This window comes from Acomys minous, assembly GCF_964271855.1.
Source record: "Acomys minous genome assembly, chromosome: 4".
NCBI classification, from domain to species: Eukaryota; Metazoa; Chordata; class Mammalia; order Rodentia; family Muridae; genus Acomys; species Acomys minous.
Genome location: NC_140486.1, coordinates 9,819,111 through 9,841,789, shown reverse-complemented (window position 1 = coordinate 9,841,789; position 22,679 = coordinate 9,819,111). Strand labels below are relative to the sequence as shown.

Genomic DNA, 22,679 nt, shown 5'->3' with positions numbered 1-22,679 from the left:
CTGACTGTGTGTATCTACACTTGCCGTACGGGGACCTTCAGCTCTGTTAACTCTGTTTTCTCTTCTGTCCCTCTGGTCAATGATTCTTCCTCTTTGGAATGTGTCACCACAGGCTTATTGTCATTGCCCCCAAATAAGTCATTCTGAGGGTCAAAGTGAAAGCCATCTGCCAGACAGTTGGTTCTATGCACATGAGTTTATAGTTTATGATGAATAAATAACAAAACCCCAGGAGCACATGGCTTTAATGTGTCGTGGTGACATTCTGCCTTTTCTTCAAGCTTCCGGAAGCTGGTAACACGATCTCTGGCCCTGGATGTGAGAATGGCCCTGCCACATCCACATGATCTGGCCGCAGCCACCTTCAGCAGTACCCAGTCACCCCTGGCCAAACCACCTGCTTGTGAACAAACAAAGCTAGTAGGCGAGCATGTCCTGGGATGCTCTGCACGGACCACTTTGAAAACAGAATTTTTAAATTAAGGTGGAAGGAATCCTAAGAGTTAAAGCTTACAGCGGAAAAAAAGAAAGAAAGAAGCCAACAGCAACAACAATTATTCCTATTGCCTTTCATTAAAAAAAAAAATATTAAAGAATTGCAAGCCAGTCCTTGAGGGGCATTCCTGGAATCCCAGCATGGAGAGCTGAGACAGGAGGATGCCAAGTTAAGGGCAGAACTACACATCAGGACCTTGTCTCTGAAAAACAAAAGAAGGAGATAGGAAAAACCTGAACGTTTTGTGGAAAAGTGGGGATGGCAAGACTTCCTGTGGGTGTGAAGTGCAAGATGGAGAAGGGGCCTCCTTTGCAGAGAACAGCACTATGGCCACTGCCAGCTGAGCTGCCTGTGGTGGTGGTCCCTGTGACACTTCAGAACTTTCTTTCTGACTCATTGTTTCACTAGGCAGGAATCTGGGTTTGTGACCCGAGTGACCACAGAGACAGAAGACCTTTAACACATCTCTAAATAAATCCCATAGCAATCTTCTCGACACCTCGCCACCGCCACCCAAAACCACACTGCTCTACAGTCGCAGACTGCTCATGCAGACACTAGCAGAGGACACAGACAGCAGAGCCCAGGACTGTGCAGCGCACTGCACCTGCCCCATGCCAGCACTGAGGGATGTCAGATGCATTACCAGAAAATGAAAGACAGGAATCCAGGCAAGGAATGCTGCTGCCCGTCACTTGTCACTTCCCCATACAATGACAACGTGGAAGCACTTGTGTGGTCCCTGACCTTCATGCAGGCCAGACTGTCAGAAAGGTTAAGAGGTTGAAAATGTTGCCCAAGGCTGGGCTACCATGTCTGATCACACTCTCTCGCTGTGGGTTCCTCACTTGGATATTACGCTGGTCAATGGGGGGGATGGTGCTCATAGGGTGTGGGACTGACACCTCCTCTGAGCAGCATTCAAGTGTCTTTCTGGCTCTTGTAGCACATTGACTCTGACTGAAAGAGAGGAGGGGGGGAGAGAGAATGCCCTTGGGAAAGTCCGAGAAGAAGGAGAAATTGACCACCAAGACTATATTCAGCCCAAGAGGAAGTAGGCCAGCTTGATAATTTAAAACCTTAGCGAGTACAAGAGTACCAAACCAGGTGGGGGATGGGAGAGGGAAAAACAAAACAAAACAAAACAAAAAATAAACCAACAACAACACAAAACAGCAGCCATAAAAGAAGCCAGGGGTATGGTAGGAAATAAAACAAATAGCAGAAGGTGCTCTTTTCACATAGACCTCACTGCTTCCGAAGCGCAACTCTGTCGTGTGCTCCATGGCTTTGAGGACTTTGCTATACTAGGGTGGAGGGGGTAGGCAATTTGATGCTGGAAACTGTTGCCAAGACTGAGCTAAAACGTTTACCTGAATAGTAGCTGGCACTCTTTAAAACGACATGCCTGGCCTGAATGGCTCTGGATGGTTTGTTGTTTGTTTTTTGGTTGTTGTTGTTCTTTTTTTTTTTTTTAGTGAGAAATCAGGTATGGTCAAAGCCTTCTGCCTGAACTTTCAAGAAGGGTGGGTCCCAGTGCCACCTCCAATTTGCTCCCTTACCCCTTCATCTTTACCCATGAAATGTTCCCTGTTGCCCTGGGAAACAATTCCAGGGGAGGGTCATATACCCGACAGGTGCTACACTAGCTATGAAATAACACCAGTCTCCACTCCGTAAACATTTCCTGAGTGATGAATAAATAAGAATGTGTTACTTTGAAAGAACAAACAAATATATCAGAGCAGAAATAATTAACCAAGAAGATAAATTCAGCCTTTTACAAAGAAAAAGCCGGGCCAGACCTGCCCTGCTGGCCAGATTCGGCCCTCATGACAGAAGAGTCAGAGATAGCCAGGAGACACAAACACTACATTCCCATGCTTACACAAACAATACACAGAGACAAGAGAAGGTGCCTTTCAAAACAACGGTAAAGGAGGGGCACCTGGCCTGCAGGAGGAAGAGGGACTCAGAGTGATGCTCAGGGACACTGACCCGATTGGAGACTGGAAGGAGGTACAACGGCCTGATATTCTGGGCACGTAATAGGTTCAAGTGCAGTTAATTTCGGCCAACACCCTGTCCAGCAGCAAATCAGCTATCCACTCTCGCCTACTCAGTATCCCCATTACCACTGAGGGCCAAGAGACTCCAGGAAAGGTGGGGAGCACTAGATAGGTCATCTTTGCTTACAGCCACATTACCTGAAGGCTCCTTCTCCCTCTGTGCACCACACCCCAAACATCCCTTCCCCCATTTTCAACCTCTGATACCCAGTCTTATACTCACAGAGTCAAATCCAACCCACTGACCCCTATCAAGTTGTTACTCTTGATTTTACTCTTCTTTTCATCCACAGCATCCAGAAAATCTTTTTTTCTGCCCACATTTCTGTGCTTTACACAAAGGAGATGCTCTTTGAGGATGAAGTAAGGGACGGACGGCTTCCCAAGAGAGGGCTGCACTTAAAACACAGCACAAAGTCAGCCCAGACACATGATAGTGGACAAGGTGCGTCTGGCTCACAGTGGGCACCTGACAATATGAGGTTTAAGTCCACGGTGCTAAAGGAAACAACTTTTCCTCATTTAACAAGCAAGGAAGAAAAACCAAATTATATCAAAAGATATAAAGTAGAAGTTATATTTCGTCAAAAGCAAGTATATTTAATATACACAATTTAGGAAAATAAGACTTAAATTTAAGATTTAAGACTCTTCAATATTTGGAAATAAAGAAAACGCATCCAAATGTGATCTTGTCATTCTGTATGCTGTGAGAGGAATGATTCTGTAGTCCTAGCCTTTTAGGGACTGAAGTACATTGCCTTTACAGCCTGACAGAACCAACTCCAAAGGCAGGTCTTAGCCATTCTCGCTCATCCTCCTGCAAAGCAGTTGGAACCATGATGATTGCCTCTTTCAATGAGTATCAACTGGCAGGATTTGTCCTATGGGCTGACAAAGAAGGTGAGTCCATGCTGGTCACCCCATAGAGGGCTAGTAGGCGATGCGACTCAATAAATCAGAAATTTTATGACAACATAGTTCTGAAATAAATTAGCCAGTTTCTGCCTAGGCCTTCAAGTCACATCATGTAGAAATGTGCATCTAAGTTTGGCAGACAAAGACACTGGGCCTGGGCAAAGTTACACTAAAGATCCAAGCCGACAGTGCCACTTGGCAGGGGAGTGATTCCACCTAGGACCAGCCCACCCTGCTCTGGCTGTTGAACTTAGACCAATGTCGCTAATCCCTTGTCCTCACACAGAGCTGCTAAGCTCCGAGCTGAGAGCACCCTCAGATTTCTGCCACCGCTAGAGCTGCTAGCCTCGTGTGTGTTTTGAACCTGGGCTGGCCTCTAAAGATTCTTCTTCATGTTGGTTGCTGTTTTTATTGACTGCCCCAAAAGGAAGCAGGACGGAGGACAACATACTATGTTACTGACCCAAGTCACTAGGAAATGCTACAGTGCTGGTGACCTGACAAAAAAAAGCAAGGCCCTTGTCTGCTGTGTCTCTGCAAAGCCCTGGGACATACAATCTGAGCATCGATTCCCAGCAGACAGGGGTTCCCACACCTCCCATGACTGTCATGAGCTATTGGCTGAAGGACATCCAGACCCGTACCCTAATTCCCTAGCTTGTCAGGATATTCCATCAGCCTTGAGGCAGTGAGGCGCTCTTTTCCTGAGTTCTTCTACAGAAGTGACTGTGTACCCTCGACACTCACAATTGCTCTCCAGTTTAGAGGGCTAGGTCCTAGGTTTGAAATTTGGAATAAAAGCGCTACAGGATACTGAACATACACCCCACACCCCAAAGCCGACCACTGCAGTTACGATGAGCACAGTAAAGAACGCATTTGTGATGGGTAGGTCACATTACAATTTTCCCAGGGACTTTTCCTTATCTAAAGCAGAAAGTCATGTGGAACCCAACCTAAGCTCTCTTTGCCTGAGGCAGTCAAGCAATCACCTGAATAAACGATTAATCCCTTCGCTTAAAAATAAAAGAACATACAGTAACAACCAACTTGTCCCAGCCTCCAGACTTGAACCCTGAAACATTCAAAACAAAGCACACTGAAACAGAATCCAGAAACTTGTCTTCCCCTAAGTCAATTTGATAAACATCGGGAGAGGTGGAGTAATTGCGTGCAAGTACATGAAGTCAGAAATTGATATACAGTGTTTTTTTCTCGATGGCTTTTCGTCTCGTGCTTTGAGGGACAGGGTCTCTCACTAGACCAGGAGTTTAGCAAAACTAGATATGCACAAAGCCCCAGCACCCTTTCTGTCTCCAGCATTCTGTGGCAGGTTTACTTACTGTTACACCAGATATGCACATTTTTTTTTTAAACGTAGGTTCTGGAATCCAAAGTCAGACCCTTACGCTTGCATGACCAGTGCTTTATTGACTGAGCTTTCTCTTCAGTTGAAACATTCTGTGTAAGGCCCAGTTAGTAAATAGCTTAAGCTCTGCAGGCCAGTGTCAGGGTGACAGCTGCCCAACTCTACCACTGCAATAACAAAGCAGTCACAGACAAAATGTAATCAAGTGGACTTGGCCTCACGCCATTCAAACTTTATTTATGGACACTGAAATTTGAATTTCAAAGAAGTTTAACATACTTCAAAATATTTCTCTTTCTTTGAGTTTTTGAAAAAAAAAATCTTTTTAGAAATGTAAAAACCATTTTGTGTGGGGGGGGCTGTGGAAAAACAGGAAAGGGCCTTAATTTGGCCCTTGGGCCCATTGCCAAGCCTTGCTCAATGGCAGAACATGCATCCAAATGCCCCCAAGAAAAAGTCTCCACCCACTCAAGGACCAGGTCTGTGTGGCCTCTTGGCACTTCCTGGAGTAGGGCTTGGTTTGCAGGAGCAGGCCCATGTACAGAGGTTCAGGGTAGAACTCGCTTCACCAAGAGTCTCAAAAAGACTGCATCTGTTAGTTACAAGACACCACTTCATCTTCAGCTTTCTCTGTCACCCATCACATATCCTTCTGGCTTACTGAAGGTAGTAAATTCTGCAAGTTCACACAGCTGAATTTGTACACACGATCAACACATTCTCAACCTCAGCTTTTGCTTGGTCTCTGCAAAATGACAGGAATGTGCAAGGGGATCGAGTCAGAATTCTATCCCAAGAGAGATAAGAGAATTTTCTTGTCATCTATCAAAGAACCACAACCCTATGCTAATAACCTTATTCATTCAGTCCTGGAATGTAACAACTGTCAGTGTGAGTAAATATGCAGGAGATAGGGATATACAAAATGAAGCAAGCTTCTAAGAGCTGAAACACTGTGCAAGATATTCCCTCACAGTGACGTCATAACGTCAAACACCAATGTGCGTTTGAATCTGGTCCCCTTCTTTTCCATTCCTTCCAACTGTGAGGCACAAAAATGCTTACCACACAAGGCAAACCAAATAAGGGGTTTCATCTCTTCTTTTTCTTTTTCTTTTCCTTTATAAAAAAAAAAACACTCGACTTCTTGGATGAGAATGGCTGGCCTCGTTCACACTTTGCTTTGGACTGAATTTGGGCTTGAACGCCCAAACTGTGAGGTGCTACTCAAATCTCAGTGTGGTGAGAGTGGAGAAAAAGTAATCATCCTAGGTAACAGCTTTCAGGATACGTCCTCAGTGCGTGTGTATGTGTGTGTGTGTGTGTGTGTGTGTGTGTGTGTGTGTGTGTGTGTGACACACACACACAGAGTTCAACAACCCACATAGAACTGGGCCACCTCAGTGGGCTGAGACAACAGTACTCATTTTCAAAGCTGAAGACACACAACTCCAGAGCAACAATGTCACTTTAGAAGTGACTCAAAAGTTCCTGTCAGGTATGAAGATAACCTTTGTTTTCAAAACAGAGAGCTCATTAACTAATGGGAGGAGGGGAGTGTGTGACCCACATGCTCTGGCAAATGAAGCCAAGGCTTATTCCTCTGTCCCAATACTAAGGTAACAAGGAACCAGCTGTCCTGGTTTCCTGGAATAATTGAGGCTTCTGGATGAAGAAGTTTCAGTTTCAAACACTGGACAAGCTTGTTGAGACAACTGTGAGGAGTTGTCACGTTTGAAAAGAAGCTTCTAGCTCACATCTTTCGGTTTTCAATTTGTAAGGTACCAGTGCAAACACCTGACGCGAGGGGGGACACAGCTCTGTTCTAAAGAAGGAACAGGATCCCTGCCTACTTCTGTTGAATGAGAGCCTGGAAGCTCACAAGACCAGTGGTGACAGCCCTTTAGGCTGTTACACCACACCTAGTACACATCAACAATGATACATCAGTGGAAGACAGGACCTGATTAAAACCTATCATCTGAACCCAAAATCCTTGTCAACCAAAGTCTCTTTCACAGACATACCCAGGCCACCAAGATTCCTGGAGGCAAACGCTTTCTACACTGGGCTAGTCTTCCACTACCACAGGCTGAGTACCATCCCTAACACCAGATGGGAAGTCACTATAATTAGATACACACACACACACACACACACATACACACACACACAAAAACAATGAAATATGGACCAATCCATTTCCAATAATAAGCAGATACTACCAAGCACCTCTGCCCACGTGCCTGTGTATGACGTCTGGTGGGACAGAGGACAGGAGTCACTCAGCACAGAGCCATAAATGTTCACCATTCTGACTCAGTTGTACCCTAGACCTTCACCTTCTCTGTTTCCTCCTCTTATACTGCTCTCTGATGACTATATTGCTTAGGATGACAATCGCTCTGCCACACAGAAGCCTCTATCACAATGAAAACATTCCTTCCTCAGAGCATGCATCTCAGAAAGAGCCACAACACTAACAGATGAAACCAAAAGTTAGTTTGGACACATCCTGAGTGCTCAGAGTGACGAACTAGGAAAACAGATGCAAACGTTAAAGCAAAAACAAAACAAAAAATAGCTCAAACTTTTCCAGGACTTGGCTGTCCTGTCCTGTGGGCTATTACCCCATAAACAGGATGTGCTCCCAAATCCTACTTTCCCAGTAGCTAATGTTTTCTAGGTGAGTATAAAACATAATGATAAATTCAACATTATACTATATCATCTCAGAGACTTGGCTGCAGACCCTGAATATTCCATCAAAGAGGTTGGTGATTCAAAAGTAAATGCATTCAAACCTGAATTGACCTTTAAAAGCTGGTGACAGAATAGCAAAACCAGAAACAAAACAAAATCTGCAAGGCACAATTTCCTACCTTCTTTTTGGAGTGGTTTCTTTCTTCTTCCTTTGTAGCTTTGCTATTTTTTCCAGCACGGGACACCTTCTGGTCCCCAGACTGCTTTATGGTGATCTTGATCTCAGGTGGGCATATATAGTTCTCCAGGTTTTTGGGGGGTTTCTTAGCTCGCTTTGTGGTCTGAATCTTCAGCTTCAAACTCCCCTCAGTGAAGTTGGCCTCTTTGATGGAGAACTCCTGTTCTTCCAAGCCATCCCCAGCCACCCATTTCTCACTGTCCGCATTAGAGTTGCAATCCACATCTCGTCCTGAGCCCAGTTCATCCTCTTCCTCTGGCTCCATGCGTTCTCCACCCACAGAGATGCCCTTCAAAGGCTCTCCTGAACAGCCAGGAGCAGCCGGAGACTTGGCTGAGGAGCCTGGAAGGAATTCTGACTCGCTCCCTCTTTGCCGGGAGCTGCTTAAAATCTCCCTGGACTCCATGATAATCCTACAGTCTTCAGGAGTTCTCGGGAGGGGGGAAGGGATGAAGGGGAAGTGGAAAAGGTCAAAAGAGAGGACACGCAAAATCCAAGAACAACGAACGTAGTCCAGCTGTTGGGTTCAACGTCCCAAGAATGGAGATGTGGTGAAGTCCTCAGAAGGGATCAGATCTGCAATTGAGAAGCAGAGAGATATTTGGCTATGGTAGGAAAGAACTGGAACCCCGGAACACTAATGCCAGCCTCTAAGGGCCCGCCCACATGCCTACAGGATCAGAGACCCGGTCAGAATGTGCGCATAGCCAACTGAATTCTGCTAGAGGACAGGGGAAACATACTCACACGTGCCATCTTGACGGCTTATTATTAATATTTATGGCTGTGGGCCCAACAATAAAGATAAGAGGGGTGAGTCCTCAGCCAGTAACAGCAGGAGTTTCCTTACACTGAAGCCACAGCGCATGTCATCACCAGTAAAACCAACCACAATGAAAGAGAAGTCTGAGCAATGGTAAATAAGAGTCTGTGGAAACTGTATCTAGGTGGCTTCTTTAGCCACCTTCTCCCTCTTCCCTCTGAGGAACAGTTTACAGAATGAACACCTCTCACTGCTGCCTATGAGACACCCCGTCACCACCACGCCCTTTATAGGAAGGACTTCTGTGGGAAAGACTGTAAGCTTTGTCACAGGTGAGAGCAGTCTTGGCGGGCTTTACCCCTGGGCACCCCATGGATACCTTGAGATAGACTGGGTGGAGCCATCCTGGGCCTGGAATTCAGGAAGTAGACCTGGGCACTCCACCTAGACTATTGTTTTTCTAATTGACTCTCAATTGGAGAAGAAGACCGCCCATGACACAGGCAGGCAGAGAGGAGAGAGCAACAGCAGGTTGAGAAGGGGCTGGAGCGCAGGTGGAGCAGCGACAGGCTGGACCTGCACAAAGGCCAGAGACACCTAAGGACCCATCCCCTGGAATGGATAGCGGAAGGTTCACTCTTTTTTTCCCTTTAACCTTTTTTCCCTCTTGTGTAAACTAGTTGAGTTGTATAAAAAAGTTTAATTCTTAAGAAGCAGAGCCTACAGACTTCCTTTAGGTCAATTCCTAGCTGTTTGATATCACTTGTCATTACGTGAACCACACATTTTTTTTTCCCATTACACAAAGTTTTCTAGTTTTTGTTATTGCTCGCTTGTTCCACTTGCTTTGGGCATTTTTTTCTTTTGTTCTGTGAGACAGGGTCTCATTTTATAGCCCAGACTGGCCTGGAACTCATTGTGTCGCTCAGGCTGAACTCTAATGTGTGGCGATAATCCTGACTCAGCCTACAAAACGCTGGAATTTTCAATGTGAACCACCATACCTGGTGATCTAGCTCTTAAACTCAGGTGTGAGCACTAAGGGGGGAAAAATCAACAGATTTTGATAGGAAATCACTAATAACACTAGGGTTAGTGCAAAATAAACTTTAAAACGGTTTTATCAACAGAAACATAAGGTATATACAATAGCCATCTATATAATTTTTTTTACTTCCTTTCTTGTTCCTTAGATGAAGGGCCGTCATGTTCATGTACCAGAGTAGGAAAAGTGAGGGAAACAGCATTTCCCAAGACACTGGAAGTATCAGAAATCGTAGCATCTTCTCTGCCTGCTTCCCTCCAATATGAGAAGAGGAAAATCAGGCTTTCTGCTGATAGCCACAGGATGAGCCAACTGCCCCTCTTACTCACCCCATCCCTTTATTCCCTAGTTCAGACTCATGACTGTTAAAGCCAAAAGCAAGGCCAGATGTCCATCAGTAAGAGAAAGTGTACTGTCCCAGAGCTATATAACTCGCCATCTTGTCCTACCTTAAGGATGAGGTCTCGTTACTCCTGAGCCTCCCTTCTGACCCCACTAAGCACTTGCCCTGTTGCCAGCAGGGAGCACTTCTATACATTTTCTGTTTCCACCTATGAGCCCAACATTTTCAAGAAATGGTCAGCAAACGCGCTTAACAAGTGCGCCCCAGGAGGCTCGTAAGGACGCATTGGGACCAGCAGAGAGCTGGAGCCTGACAGCTGAGTGTGTGTCTTCTGGCTTTGAAACCAGCGTATTCTCAGCCAGCAAGCTGCTGGGAAGCCAGGGGGGGAAGCTGCAAAAGCAGGAAAGCTCCACATGGGCCACAAATAGCGGAGAAGCCCAGAAACAAACTCAGATCCTAGGAATGGTTCAACCCTGCAGACGGGTACGTGCACAAGAGGTTTCACTCCGAGGAGAGCTATTAGGTGGCCCTAGTCAAATTAGGAGCAATTTGCTGAGGCTACGAAGAAAAAACCAAACAGCTACCCAAAGCTCAGAAATCAGTAAAACTGAGTCCTTTCCTTGTTGGAGAACTCCTTCAGACCACATGACACTTAATTTAAAATATATATATATAGTTTTCTAAAGTCCTTTTTTCCAGTATACCAATGTTTCTATATTCGTCAAAATTTTTGTTTTCTAAAGAGTCACATTTAAGTCAACGGTAGTGATATTTGCCTGAGACCCCAGCATTTGAGAAACTGGCGGGAAGACCACAAGTTCAAAGCCAGCCTGGCTTCCACAGTGAGTTCCAGGACACCCAGGAGTATATAGAAAGACCCTATCATTGGTCTTATCAAGTCAACAGCCATTGGTTCCACTCTCATCAGGGGCAGATACTGCAGTAGCACCATACTGTATCAAGATGAGCCTAGTCTACAAAGCGAGTCTAGGACAGCCAAGATAACACAGAGAAACCCTGTCTTTAAAAAAAAAAAAAAAAAAAAGAACATGGCACTGCTTATCTCAGGGAGAGCCCAGTAGGTTTCTGTCCGACTGTGCTTCAGCTCCAAACACACTGTAAGTCACTTTTTTCCTAAGGACAACAGTGTCCAAGGCTTACCCACTTAGGCAGCAATCACCAATATTATGCTTTGATTTCTCAGTAACTACAGATTCAGGCTGTAAGATAAGGCAAAGAATTCCTCAGAAGCTCTTAGCAATCCATCTGGACTTCAAACCACAGCAGGCAGATACTATAATGAGATGGAAGAAGATGAAACGCTACCTACAGATGAGCAGATAGGCTATGAAGTGGGTACGTAATTATCATGAAGAAAGCATCTCCCACTTAAAAATGGTTTGCCTGAGATTTTCATGTATTTAACTGCATGAGTCAATAATTATTTAGACCCGGCAGTAAGAGATCCATAGAAATAAAAATCCAATTCAACAGTTGTTTTTCAATTCCTCTTTTCCTCAAAAAGAAACTCTTCACTAGATATTCGAAAAGCAACTCCAAAGAAAGCTACAGCAGCAGCACAGGAAAGCTCCAAGGGGAGCAGATGCTCTTGCTGGGACCTTAGGTGACTAAAAAAAGAAGGAAGGAAGACCCGTGTGGGGGTGGGGCATCAGGGTGATGGATAGATCACTTGTTAAAGAGTCTGCCCCATAAGCAAGAGAATGTTAATTGAGATGCCCAGAGCCCACTCCAGTTCAATCTGCCTTGCTTGTAATTCCAGGGAATGTAGATGGGATTCCAGGAGGGTGTAGCTGGCATTCCAGGGGGTGTAGCTGGGATTCCAGGGGGGTGTAGCTGGGATTCCAGGGGGGTGTAGCTGGGATTCCAGGGGGGTGTAGCTGGGATTCCAGGGGGGTGTAGATGGAATTCCAGGGGGTGTAGATGGAATTCCAGGGGATGTAGATGGCATTCCAGGGGGTGTAGATGGCATTCCAGGGGGTGTAGATGGAATTCCAGGGGGTATAGATGGGATTGCAGGGGGTGTAGATGGAATTCCAGGGGGTGTAGATGGAATTCCAGGGGGTGTAGATGGAATTCCAGGGGGTGTAGATGGAATTCCAGGGGGTGTAGATGGCATTTCAGGGGGTGTAGATGGAATTCCAGGGGGTGTAGATGGGATTCCAGGGGGTGTAGATGGAATTCCAGGGGATGTAGATGGCATTCCAGGGGGTGTAGATGGCATTCCAAGGGGTGTAGATGGCATTTCAGGGGGTGTAGATGGAATTCCAGGGGGGTGTAGATGGAATTCCAGGGGGTGTAGATGGCATTTCAGGGGGTGTAGATGGAATTCCAGGGGGTGTAGATGGGATTCCAGGGGGTGTAGATGGAATTCCAGGGGATGTAGATGGCATTCCAGGGGGTGTAGATGGCATTCCAAGGGGTGTAGATGGCATTTCAGGGGGTGTAGATGGAATTCCAGGGGGTGTAGATGGGATTCCAGGGGGTGTAGATGGAATTCCAGGGGGGTGTAGATGGAATTCCAGGGGGTGTAGATGGAATTCCAGGGGATATAGATGGAATGCCAGGGGGTGTAGATGGAATTCCAGGGGGTGTAGATGGAATTCCAGGGGGTGTAGATGGAATGCCAGGGGGTGTAGATGGGATTCAGGGGGTGTAGCTGGCTATGGAGACAAACAACATTCATCACAGGCTTCTACAGCTGCAAGTAGACAGGCATGAACGCATGCACACATTCACACATAGAGACACACGCGCTCTCACACACACATACGCATGATGGCCTACGCGTGTAAACATACATAAATGCCTCACTTAACTGCCAGGAAAAGAACCAAAAAATTAAAATGGGAAAAAGAAGAAAGATACAATAGCAAAGAACGGACAGTACAACACAAGGCAAAGTATGAGCCAGGGACATACTGAGAGAAGAGCAAAGTGATGTGTGGCTAAGGGGTGTGGCACCAAGTGGGACTGGTGAGAAGTACAGCCAGTGAAAGGATGGCACCTTGCAGGAAATGGTGAATCAGGAGGGGGAAGAAACTCTATCAAAGCTTGGTTTCAGGCCACTGCAACCCTCGTACCACTGCAGAATTAGGAAACATGGTAATAAACAGATAGCTAGATGGCCCCTGCTGACATCTGACTGTGCTTTCTTAAGGCCCCGGACCAGCTGGAGCCTAGGGGTGGAGGGGGCAGTTGGAGGTTCTCATAACATGCACTACAGATAAGGCCTTTTACAAGTAGCCCTGAGCTTTACAAGCATCCTTTCCAGACCCACCAGCCTGGTCTCACACTGAGTCTAGTCTCGAACCATATTAGCTGCTAAATTAAACTGACCACTCAGCCCGAACTGGTCTCCACAGAGCTCTACCTGCACTGGCATTTTCATGGACTCAGCTCTTACACTTGGTGTCTTCGAGCCATGCCGTCCCTGGCAGATGACTAGTCCTCTCCAACTGTCTGTGCCATGAAGGAATGAGAAATCAACAGCCAAGCAGACCCTGAGCCTTCCCGTAGTTCCAAGTTATTCCCCAGCACGTAAATCCATAGTAACAATTATTACAAACTCCAGTTGCCGCTACTTACTCCTAGCCTGACTTGCATTTCACCCAGCTGTATAGGCTGCCTCTAAATGCCAGTCTTGCATTCTCTTCTAGTTGTTTTGAGTACATAAATCATAATTTTTTTTCTAATTCCACAGCAATTCATTCTCAGGCTGAGGACAAGTCCAGCTGGTTGATGCTCACATTCTCTTTATTCCCATCCTGGGATGGAGTACTCGATGGACTTCTAGAAGGTTCTCTCATTCAGTGAAAATGTATTCATCCCTGACAGCTATTCAAAGTCCTTCTCCGACATTGGCTCCACCCACCCAGGAATCCCCAGTCAAATTTCCTGCCTGTCCTGGGGGTAATGATCCAGACATGAACCCCATCACCTTAAAAACCCAAAATAAAAAGGCTTTCAAAAGCACAGATCAAAGAGACCTAACCTGACTGTTGACTTCACCGGCCCAAAAGCTGCTGTTTGTCAGTCGCCCCAGCACATACCTGCCAGCCTACACACACTCCAAGTTTTGTGGTGGGTCTGGAAAACAAACTGCCAGTCCTCCTGTAAAAAGCCACTGCCAACACACACGTGTGAGCAGAGTCACACACTCAAGAGATGCGGGAGTCCAGGCAAGGTGAGAGCGTTTTGGCCTGTTCACATCCCTGCAATCAGCAGCTGGCTCAGAGAGGGCAGCGCACAATGAACACTCTGTACTTGGTTCCCTGCCTCCAGTGCAACACAAGCTGACCCTTCTGTGGCTGCCTGAGGGCTGCCCACACAGGGACGAAAGGTTGCTTAGGAAGTGAGTCTCCAGCAGGTCCTAAGAAGCAGTGGAGCAAGGAAGGGGCAGAGGTCTTAGAACGCACAAGGACACCGGAGTGTGGCAACGCAGTCTCTACTCCTGGCTCTAGCATTCAAAGGTAGTGAGATACTGGCCAGACAAGCAGCTCTGAGAGCCTGATGCCACACTTGCTTCCCTCAACAAGGGAAGGAACACTCACTCGCTGTTGCACAGCTTTTCTGTGCGCAGCCATAGGCCTATGGGGACAGTTCAAATTGAACAGTTTGAACCCACGGCAGTATTTCTTTGGTTCCCAGGGAAAACCTGTGTGGCTGGATGAAGCGCATACTCAGGGGAGTCCTGAATAGTATCTCCCTCATCTTTCCAAATCTGCAAGATACAGGCATTCTTCCCCCTCCACCTCCCCCCCCCCCCCCCAGTCTGAGAAATGCTCTCCACCTGCAGCAGCTTGAGAAACTCTTACTTATTCTGAGCCTGAGTGTGTTGCACATACCAAGTCAGGGCTCCCAGGACCAGCCAGGCGATTTGGCTTTCCCTCAGCTCCCAGGTGCTGCATGGGTTAGGGTTTGAGAACAGGTTCCTCAGACCTCCTGTTCTGTACACTTCCCCCACAGCAGTGCCTTGACCACAGGGTACTGCTCTTAATCTGTATTTCTAAGTGTTTTCTCCTTATAAAGCTTCCTGGTCTCTCAATAATGGGCTTCCATCGCATTTTAGGCATTTATCATCCTGATGCCTACCTAGCACAGCGCCTAACACAGAACAGACATTCGAGCAGTTGACTGGACTGAAGACGTGGAAAGCGGAGCTTGGCTTCCCAAGTTCGACCCGTCTCCTCTACTTGCTTGGCTCCCAGATCACCATCCACATACTGGCCACTGCCACCCTGACTTGTGCTTTCCAAATCTACACTATGACAGAAACTCACAAAGCCCTTGGCATAGTCAACAGGCATCAAAAGATATGAGTTATGGGCTTCATTCTGCCTCTTAGGAAATCCCATGACACCCCAGTTGACCTCTGTGTCTCAGCAACAATATGGAAACATGCTGTTTTCTTATTTCTCTCATTGGGGTATAGTATAGCCCAAATATACATGGAGAGTTAAACTCTATGCTGCTTGTGTTAAAATAAACATTTCAAAAGCACACACACCTCACCTCACAAGCTCTTACAGGCAAACAGGAGAAAACACAGGGAGGTCCTCACTCCTGTCTCCTTCCACCTTCAGAAAGCCCTGGACTTCTCTGCAAATTCTCACAATACCAGGGATGCTTTCCATGTTTGCAGGTGGGCAGCACTATCCAGACTTTACAGTTCTCAGGTCATGACTTTTTCATCAAAACACTTCAGAATATTGCTAGCACTTGAAAGACTAGAAAGTGGAGGTTGCATAGGTACTGCCCACCCCACCCCCATTTTTGGGTACAAGACAGTCTATAAAACTATAAAGTTTGTTTGGTTGGGTGTTTTTGATTTGTTTAAACAGAATACAATTCTGCCTTCCCTGGAATTTTCTAGAACATCTGCAGCCATGTAGATTATCTCCAGCTCACGAATGTTATTTGCAATTGTTCTTTCAGTTTTTTCTTTCTATTTAATGATCCTGGCCTCCAGATCATTCCAACATTTAGCTCAGGCGTCTTCTCTCTGTCCCATTCCTAGTATTTTCCCCCACCTCTTTTTCTTTCCTTCCTTTGTTTTATCACTTTTGCCTATGCTCGCTGACCCACAGTTGGAGGAACATCTCTTGTCAGATTCTAACAAGAGACTGTCTGACTTTGGGCCTAGGGGTCATTCACTATTCACCTCTCTTTCTATCTGCCAAAGACATGTGGTGACAGTCACAGCAGGTCCACATGCACCTGTGCACACACCTGGAACCCTCCCCAGCCTCCCTGACTGCAGAGCGAAGTGAGGGCAAACATCTCTTCTCTGGCTTGTTCACGTGATGATGCTTTCTGTGCTTCTGTGGTCTACAACGCAAGAGCTTTCTGTGCTCTTCCTGCCACTCTTAAGTTTTCACCTCAACTTCCCTACTAGACACTAAGAACTTTGAGGGTAACACCAGAGTCTGTTTCAAGTACCATGTGATTCCCAGAGCCTGCCACGGTCCCTGATACATAGAGAGAGACCCTAAATTCCCTATACAGTGACTGTCGAAGGAGAAAGTCTGTGTCAAAGTATAGCCAGTCAGTCTGACTTGGAGTACCCATAACTCTGAGTGATGTTCTTTTTGTTTGTTCGTCTGTTTGTTTTCGAGACAGGGTTTCTCTGTGTAGCCTTGGCTGTCCTGGACTCACTTTGTAGACAAGGCCGGCCTTGAACTCACAGCGATCCCCCTGCCTCTGCCTCCCGAGTGCTGGGATTAAAGGCATGCGCCACCACCGCCCAGCTAGTTTTGTTTGTTTGTTTGTTTGTTTGTTGTTTTTCGTGAGTGATGTTTCTTGGAAACCTTCCTGCTGCCAAAGTTCCTGGAATACATGGTCCATAAACACTAGTAAATAGATCAAGTGACCCAACACATACCTGGTTCTCAATCAGCAAGAGTGAAGATGGCCTCACCCACAGTTTGCTGACACTGCATATATGGCTGCTGCGGTCTACAGCACAGGACAGCTCTCCTACCCAGCAACCCGTGGGTTCCAGGGCACATTTTACTTCCTCCAAGAAGCACTGTTTGTGTTCTTCACCCAACACATCTTCCCGCAGAAGTCCCCAAACTCCCTTCAGATGCATTACTATTCCCCAAACGAACTCTAGCTCCACTGGCTTGAGGGACCCTCTCATTTCTACACAGGTTTAGCTTTAATTATCTCAAGAATTGGGTCAAGGGCCAGGTGTGGTGGCACACGCCTTTAATCCCAGCACTCAGGAGACAGAGGCAGGAAGATCACTATAATTTTAATGTCAGCCTGGTCTACAAAGCAAGTCCAGAAAAACAGAAACGAAACCATACCAGCCACACAAAATAATTGGATCAAATTTCACCTCCAACCAGGAGACCAACTGAATTTACTTTTAACAGTACTCATTGAAGACACTTGCATATGTACAAATGCACACACACACAGACACATGTATATGAAAGACAAAGACAGACAGACAGACAGACAAGAGAGAGAAAGACAGAGTCATAGATAGAGACAGAGACAGACAGAAAGGGGCACTTTACCGTGAAAGCATTTGACAAATTGAGCTACAACAACTCAGTGCTGTCTACCTGGTCTACAGGATAGGGATCTCCATAGTGCGGGGATGCTGAATGGGTCTCTACTCATTGTCGAGCACAGCGAACACAAGGAAACCTTGTGCAGTAGGAGGTGTTCACAGCCATGCTTCTTCAGAAGAAGAGCAGAAGAAACATGGGCTGCAGGCCATGGCGCTGGACCACTCCATCTCTCTGTCCCATTAGTAACCGTAGTCGGTGAGGCATTTTAAAGCCATTCAAGTCTCATTTGGAAAGTGGGTAATAATCCTACCTCAGGGGCTTCTAGGAGAAGTAATTGAAGATTAAATATTAAATGAGATCATAATTACCCAGGATCACCTTAGCAAATGGTCCCTTTATTCTTTTTTTTAAACTTGACTTGGTCCCCAGGAATGTGTCAGCCGAGTCATGAGTCGGCTGAATGTTGCCTTCTCTTCTCAGATCCCAAGAAAAACCCTGTGGCCTACAGGTTAGAGCCCAGCCTTCTCCACACTCATGCACAGCAGAAGGCACATACCGCAGCTGAGTTTAAACATGCTAACTTGGGCGTTCTGCTATTCTTTATTGATGACTTGTCTTACAGAGGAAATGTCCCTGGGTTCGGTCAGAAAATTCCCGTATCTTCATTTAATGAATAAGTGCAGGCATGAAGTGAACCCCATGCCCCCTCCCAGCCTGGTCATATGCCCCTACCAAGCCTCCTCTGCTTAGAAGCCAGATGCCCTTAGAAAGTGGCACTGATGTTTCCACTGCTTTGTCAGGCACTGTTAGTTCAGCAGCTCTGGTTAAGTGAGATGACCTAGCTGAACTCAACTTTAAGCATAGGACATCAGTTCTTGTGATCAGGATCTCGGTTGCAGGGGACAAATCTGAGTCAAGCTTTCAGGGCTTGAGACTGGGCACACTACTACTAACCATCCTGGGTCTGCCATATCCCAATGGCACAACAGCCCGAGCTTTGTGGATTGGCTTCTGGAACCGAGCCTCAGGTTTACACATTCAATGTCAGTGATAGCATCCTACTTGCTGTCACTATTCCACCCTGGGCTTAGGGAAAGAGCACTGTCACAGTAGAAGGGCGTGGTCAGTTTAATACATATAGAGCCATGGTCCTGTCCTTAAGATACACACAGAAACACAAAGACCTAGCAATGTTCTCCTCCTCCTCCTGCTGCTGCTGCTGCTGCTGCTACTATTGTGGTTTTTCTAGACAGGTTTCTCTGTGTAGTACTGGCTGGCCTGGAACTACCAGAGATCTACCTACCTCTGCCTCCCAACTACTGCCTGGCTTCATTCGCAATATCATAATACATATTATTATTCATACTTCTAATGTGAGCCAGCATGAGCAAGCCTACCCCAATGCCAGTCCACACAATATTACACCATAAAACTGTATGTATATTACATAATACAAAGCTGGAATAGTATCACTGGTTCGCGTATCTTTCTATCCTAGAACTTTAATCATTAATTTACTGTACTCTTTCTAACTATGAAACATTTACTACAAAGTCATATGTCATATCAGTATGCTTCCAGCAGCCTCAGCCTTCTCACATCTGCCTCTTGAATGCATCGAGAGGCCACTTTCCATGATTACCTTGTGCTGTCTAGGTTTATACGGGACCGCACTCTGATGTTTGCACTATGACAACAAAAGCGCCTAACGGTGCAGTTGTCAGAAACACTGTATCACCACTCCTCATTGATGCCTAGCTTGTAAATTCATGATCACTCTTTTATATTATTATCTATCTAAAACACAAGGACAAGCCAGCTTCTTATCAAAGCCCGTAGTTGCTTCTATCCACAGGACTCCCACATCTGACTTGCCGCATCCTTCCACATCCTTTAGCATTGGGTCTCTCACCTGCTCATCCTACTCACTACACAGATTCTTAGAGAGGAAAAAAAATAACACATCAGAACGGTGTCAAAACAGATGAATCATGATACATCCGTTAGAAATTATTATGCTCACAGAACTTCCAATTCAAGAAGAGAATAGGGATCTATTGTAAAGACACGTCTACACAGATCTGGTATACTGTGATATCTTATATGTCTATAAATTTTAATCTGATTTAATCCAGGTATGTGTCAGTTTTATACATATGAAAACTAAAGTTTAGGGATTGCTGAAATGCAGAGTTCTGTATGGACCAAATGTTACTTAACTCATAACACGAGCAAACGCCAAAAGGCCAACACTAAGTAGTCAATCAAACCCCGGACACATGTAAAATGAGAATAAAAAGAGCATTTTTATTTGGGATAATGGGAGCAAACCAAATGAAAGAATAACAGATGATGAGCTCCTTCATCTTTCTAGGAAGGCCTTCAAACGTTGAATAGACTGGTGGGTCTAGTTCAAATTCTTCCTTCGCTCAACCATCTGATTCTGCAATGGCTTTATGCATTGTCATTTGAACATAAAGTATAATTTGACACAACTTACCCTTATGCAGTAAAGAAAGTGCTAGGCCCACCACAGAGGGGAACAAATGCTCTTTCTATCTCCCTCTCTTTATAACGTTTCTCCTCTAGGTATCCTGAACTGCCATTTAAACATCACATTGCTGGTGAAACCAGTGTGTCCTTCTCCAATTAGGCATTAAACTCTTAAAGATCACTTCCAGTGCAGTGAGGTATTTAGTGCCAGAGAAGGGCCAATCCTCAATCCAAATGTTTGTACATCATTTTGTTGTTTATTCTAGAGATACTTCTTTAGAATATCAGTCTGCAGCTGCAGGGCTGGTGATGAGCAGAACTGGGTTGAGTGCAGCATGGTTGGACGTCAGAGCTCTTCCCAACCCTGCATACATAGAAATCTCAGATTTGCACACCCACCTTACACTCAGGCCTGTACTCTCAGCATTTGGGAGACTGATCTGGGGTTCTCAGCTCAGTCTAGAGTCTTGATCTATGGTCCTAGCCCTTCCGCCTTGCTTCCTCCACCTGCAGTGAACTGTGCTGAACTGATCTCTCTCTCTCTCTCTCTCTCTCTCTCTCTTCCTCCCTCATACGTTCCCAGGTGGAGGACCTGTCAGCCCCTGCACCTACCTAGTCTTTGTTCTGGGTGAGACTCAAGTCTCAGACTGTCTATATGCTTTCGTGGATCTCCCTGACCTGGGTAGTGGTCCTTGGACTCCTACTGCACACAACGTAATCCTCCATCTGACAGCTTTCTGCAGCACAGGATTAGCATTCATTTCCTGCATTTCCTGGAGGTAATTCTAAATCCATACTTCACTTCAGGCTCAACTTCTGCCACCTTATCAACTGTCCTCCGCCTCTAAGAGAGGCTGCTTGTTTCACTTCCTCCAACAAGCACATCCTTCTTGAAGTCTTCCCTGACTACACCTTAGAATGAATCCACAAGCAGCAAAACTCCACTTGGGAAAATGTTCCTAATTTACTTGAAGGATGGTAGCTTCTATTTTAGCTTATATATATATATATATAGCCCTCTTGCCAAGGGTGAAAATACCTCCCTATCCAAGAGAACCAGAAAGTCCCATAAAATCTGTAATGCTAAGACTTCAGAAAATATATGTGGACCCAACTGCTTTAATAGAGCTCTTAAAGACAATGTAAGGAGCAGAGATAAAGGCCGTGGTGCTTTTGTGTCAAGCATGCTTTCTGGCCACCAGTGTTAAGTATGCTTTAAAAAAACAAGATCAAAAATCTTCCTGTTCAGGGGGGTCTGCTCAGGACCATACAGGGAGTAAACATCGAACCCCTACTCTGATCTACCCAATGGACAGGACATTCTCCACAGTCATGGAGGGGGACTGACTCTGACATGAACTCTGGTGTTCCATATTTGACCACCTCCCCTCGGTGGGGAGGCCTGGTGGCACTCAAAGAAAAAATAAGCAGGCTACCAAGATGAGACTTGATAGCCTATGACCATACAGTGGGGGAGGAGGTCCCCCTCAGTCATAGACCCAAGGGAGGGGAATAAGGTGAAAGCAGGAGGGAGGAAGGAATGGGAGGATACAAGTGATGGGCAATTGAGTTGTAATCTGAATAAATTAATAAAAATTTTAAAAATCTTCTTGTTCACATAGCAAAAAGTCATGGGCATAGCCACTAACATAGAGTCTGTTACCCATGTTTTCTTATTCTGCTCCAAGAATATGATGCCCCACCAGCTCCAACAAGCATTCCCAAGCTATTATCTTGGTTCCATCAAATTCAACTAATACTGTCTCTGTATCTCTCCATGTCCCACTCCAAGCATCTCCTTTCCTCTGACAGCCTACATCGCTGGCACAGAGAGATAATAATAAATTAAAAATAGTTTTGTTTTGTTTTATTTACACAACTTGCTTGATGTTTCTCCATTCATTTTCATCTCAAATTCTTTAGAAGTTCCTGGTGCTAGAAACCATGGCATCTCAATAGCTTCCATTAGTTTGTCAACTGGTGTGCTTCCAGATACTCCAGAAAAAAATAAATTAAAATAAAAAAGCACTAACCTTTCAGAGTACCTTAAGACAAAGATTCCTTTCCCTGATCCCACCTAAGGCAACAGTGCAGAAAACTGTGGCTGTGGATTCCCTCTTCTCTCACAGTACAAAGCAACCCAGTAGCCATTTTTTGAAAACACAGTGGCAGAGCAGGCAAGTGCTATGGGGTTGGCGTGGTAGCCCAGAAGCAAACACTCTGCCTCAGCCCTCAAGCTTGTAAGGATCTGCAACACGAAATGATAGCCAGACAAGATGTGTAAATGAGGCAGCTTCAGCAGAGATCCCAGATGCCTACAGGGCACAGGAGACAGAAGTAAAGCCCCAACAAAGATGACAGCTTTGGAGTTTCCAGAGTTGGCTTTGAACCACCTCCTTTGTGTCCGCTTAGTTATTCCACCCAAGAGGGAGAGGCTTCAAAAGCGGTGAGGATAATTTAACCCCTTGCTTCCTTCCACATTACTTTTTGTGGTGTTGCTTCATACATACCTCACCACCACCCCCCTTCCTGTAAGCCTGTTCTTCTACTCTAATTGGGGGAGCTTCTGATTTAATTTACCCCAGGGCACCAACTTCCCCTTCCATAACTCTTTCAACCACATCCAACAGCAAACCGAGTGTCTTAATTCTCACGAGGATTGCTTTGGACTGTTGTCCGGGTGTCATTAAATTACTTT

At 45.7% G+C, this 22,679-nt stretch overlaps 1 protein-coding gene across 1 annotated transcript in view; it reads right to left on the bottom strand.

Moving 5' to 3' along the window:
* Window positions 1-22,679, bottom strand: part of SETBP1 (SET binding protein 1) — a 363,443-nt gene that overhangs the window by 332,025 nt on the left and 8,739 nt on the right. Inside the window, exon 2 of the mRNA XM_084778779.1 lies at window positions 7,735-8,369. Within this exon, the coding sequence (XP_084634905.1) occupies window positions 7,735-8,199 (465 nt within the window). The 5' untranslated portion in view covers window positions 8,200-8,369. The remainder of the gene's footprint in view (window positions 1-7,734; window positions 8,370-22,679) is intronic.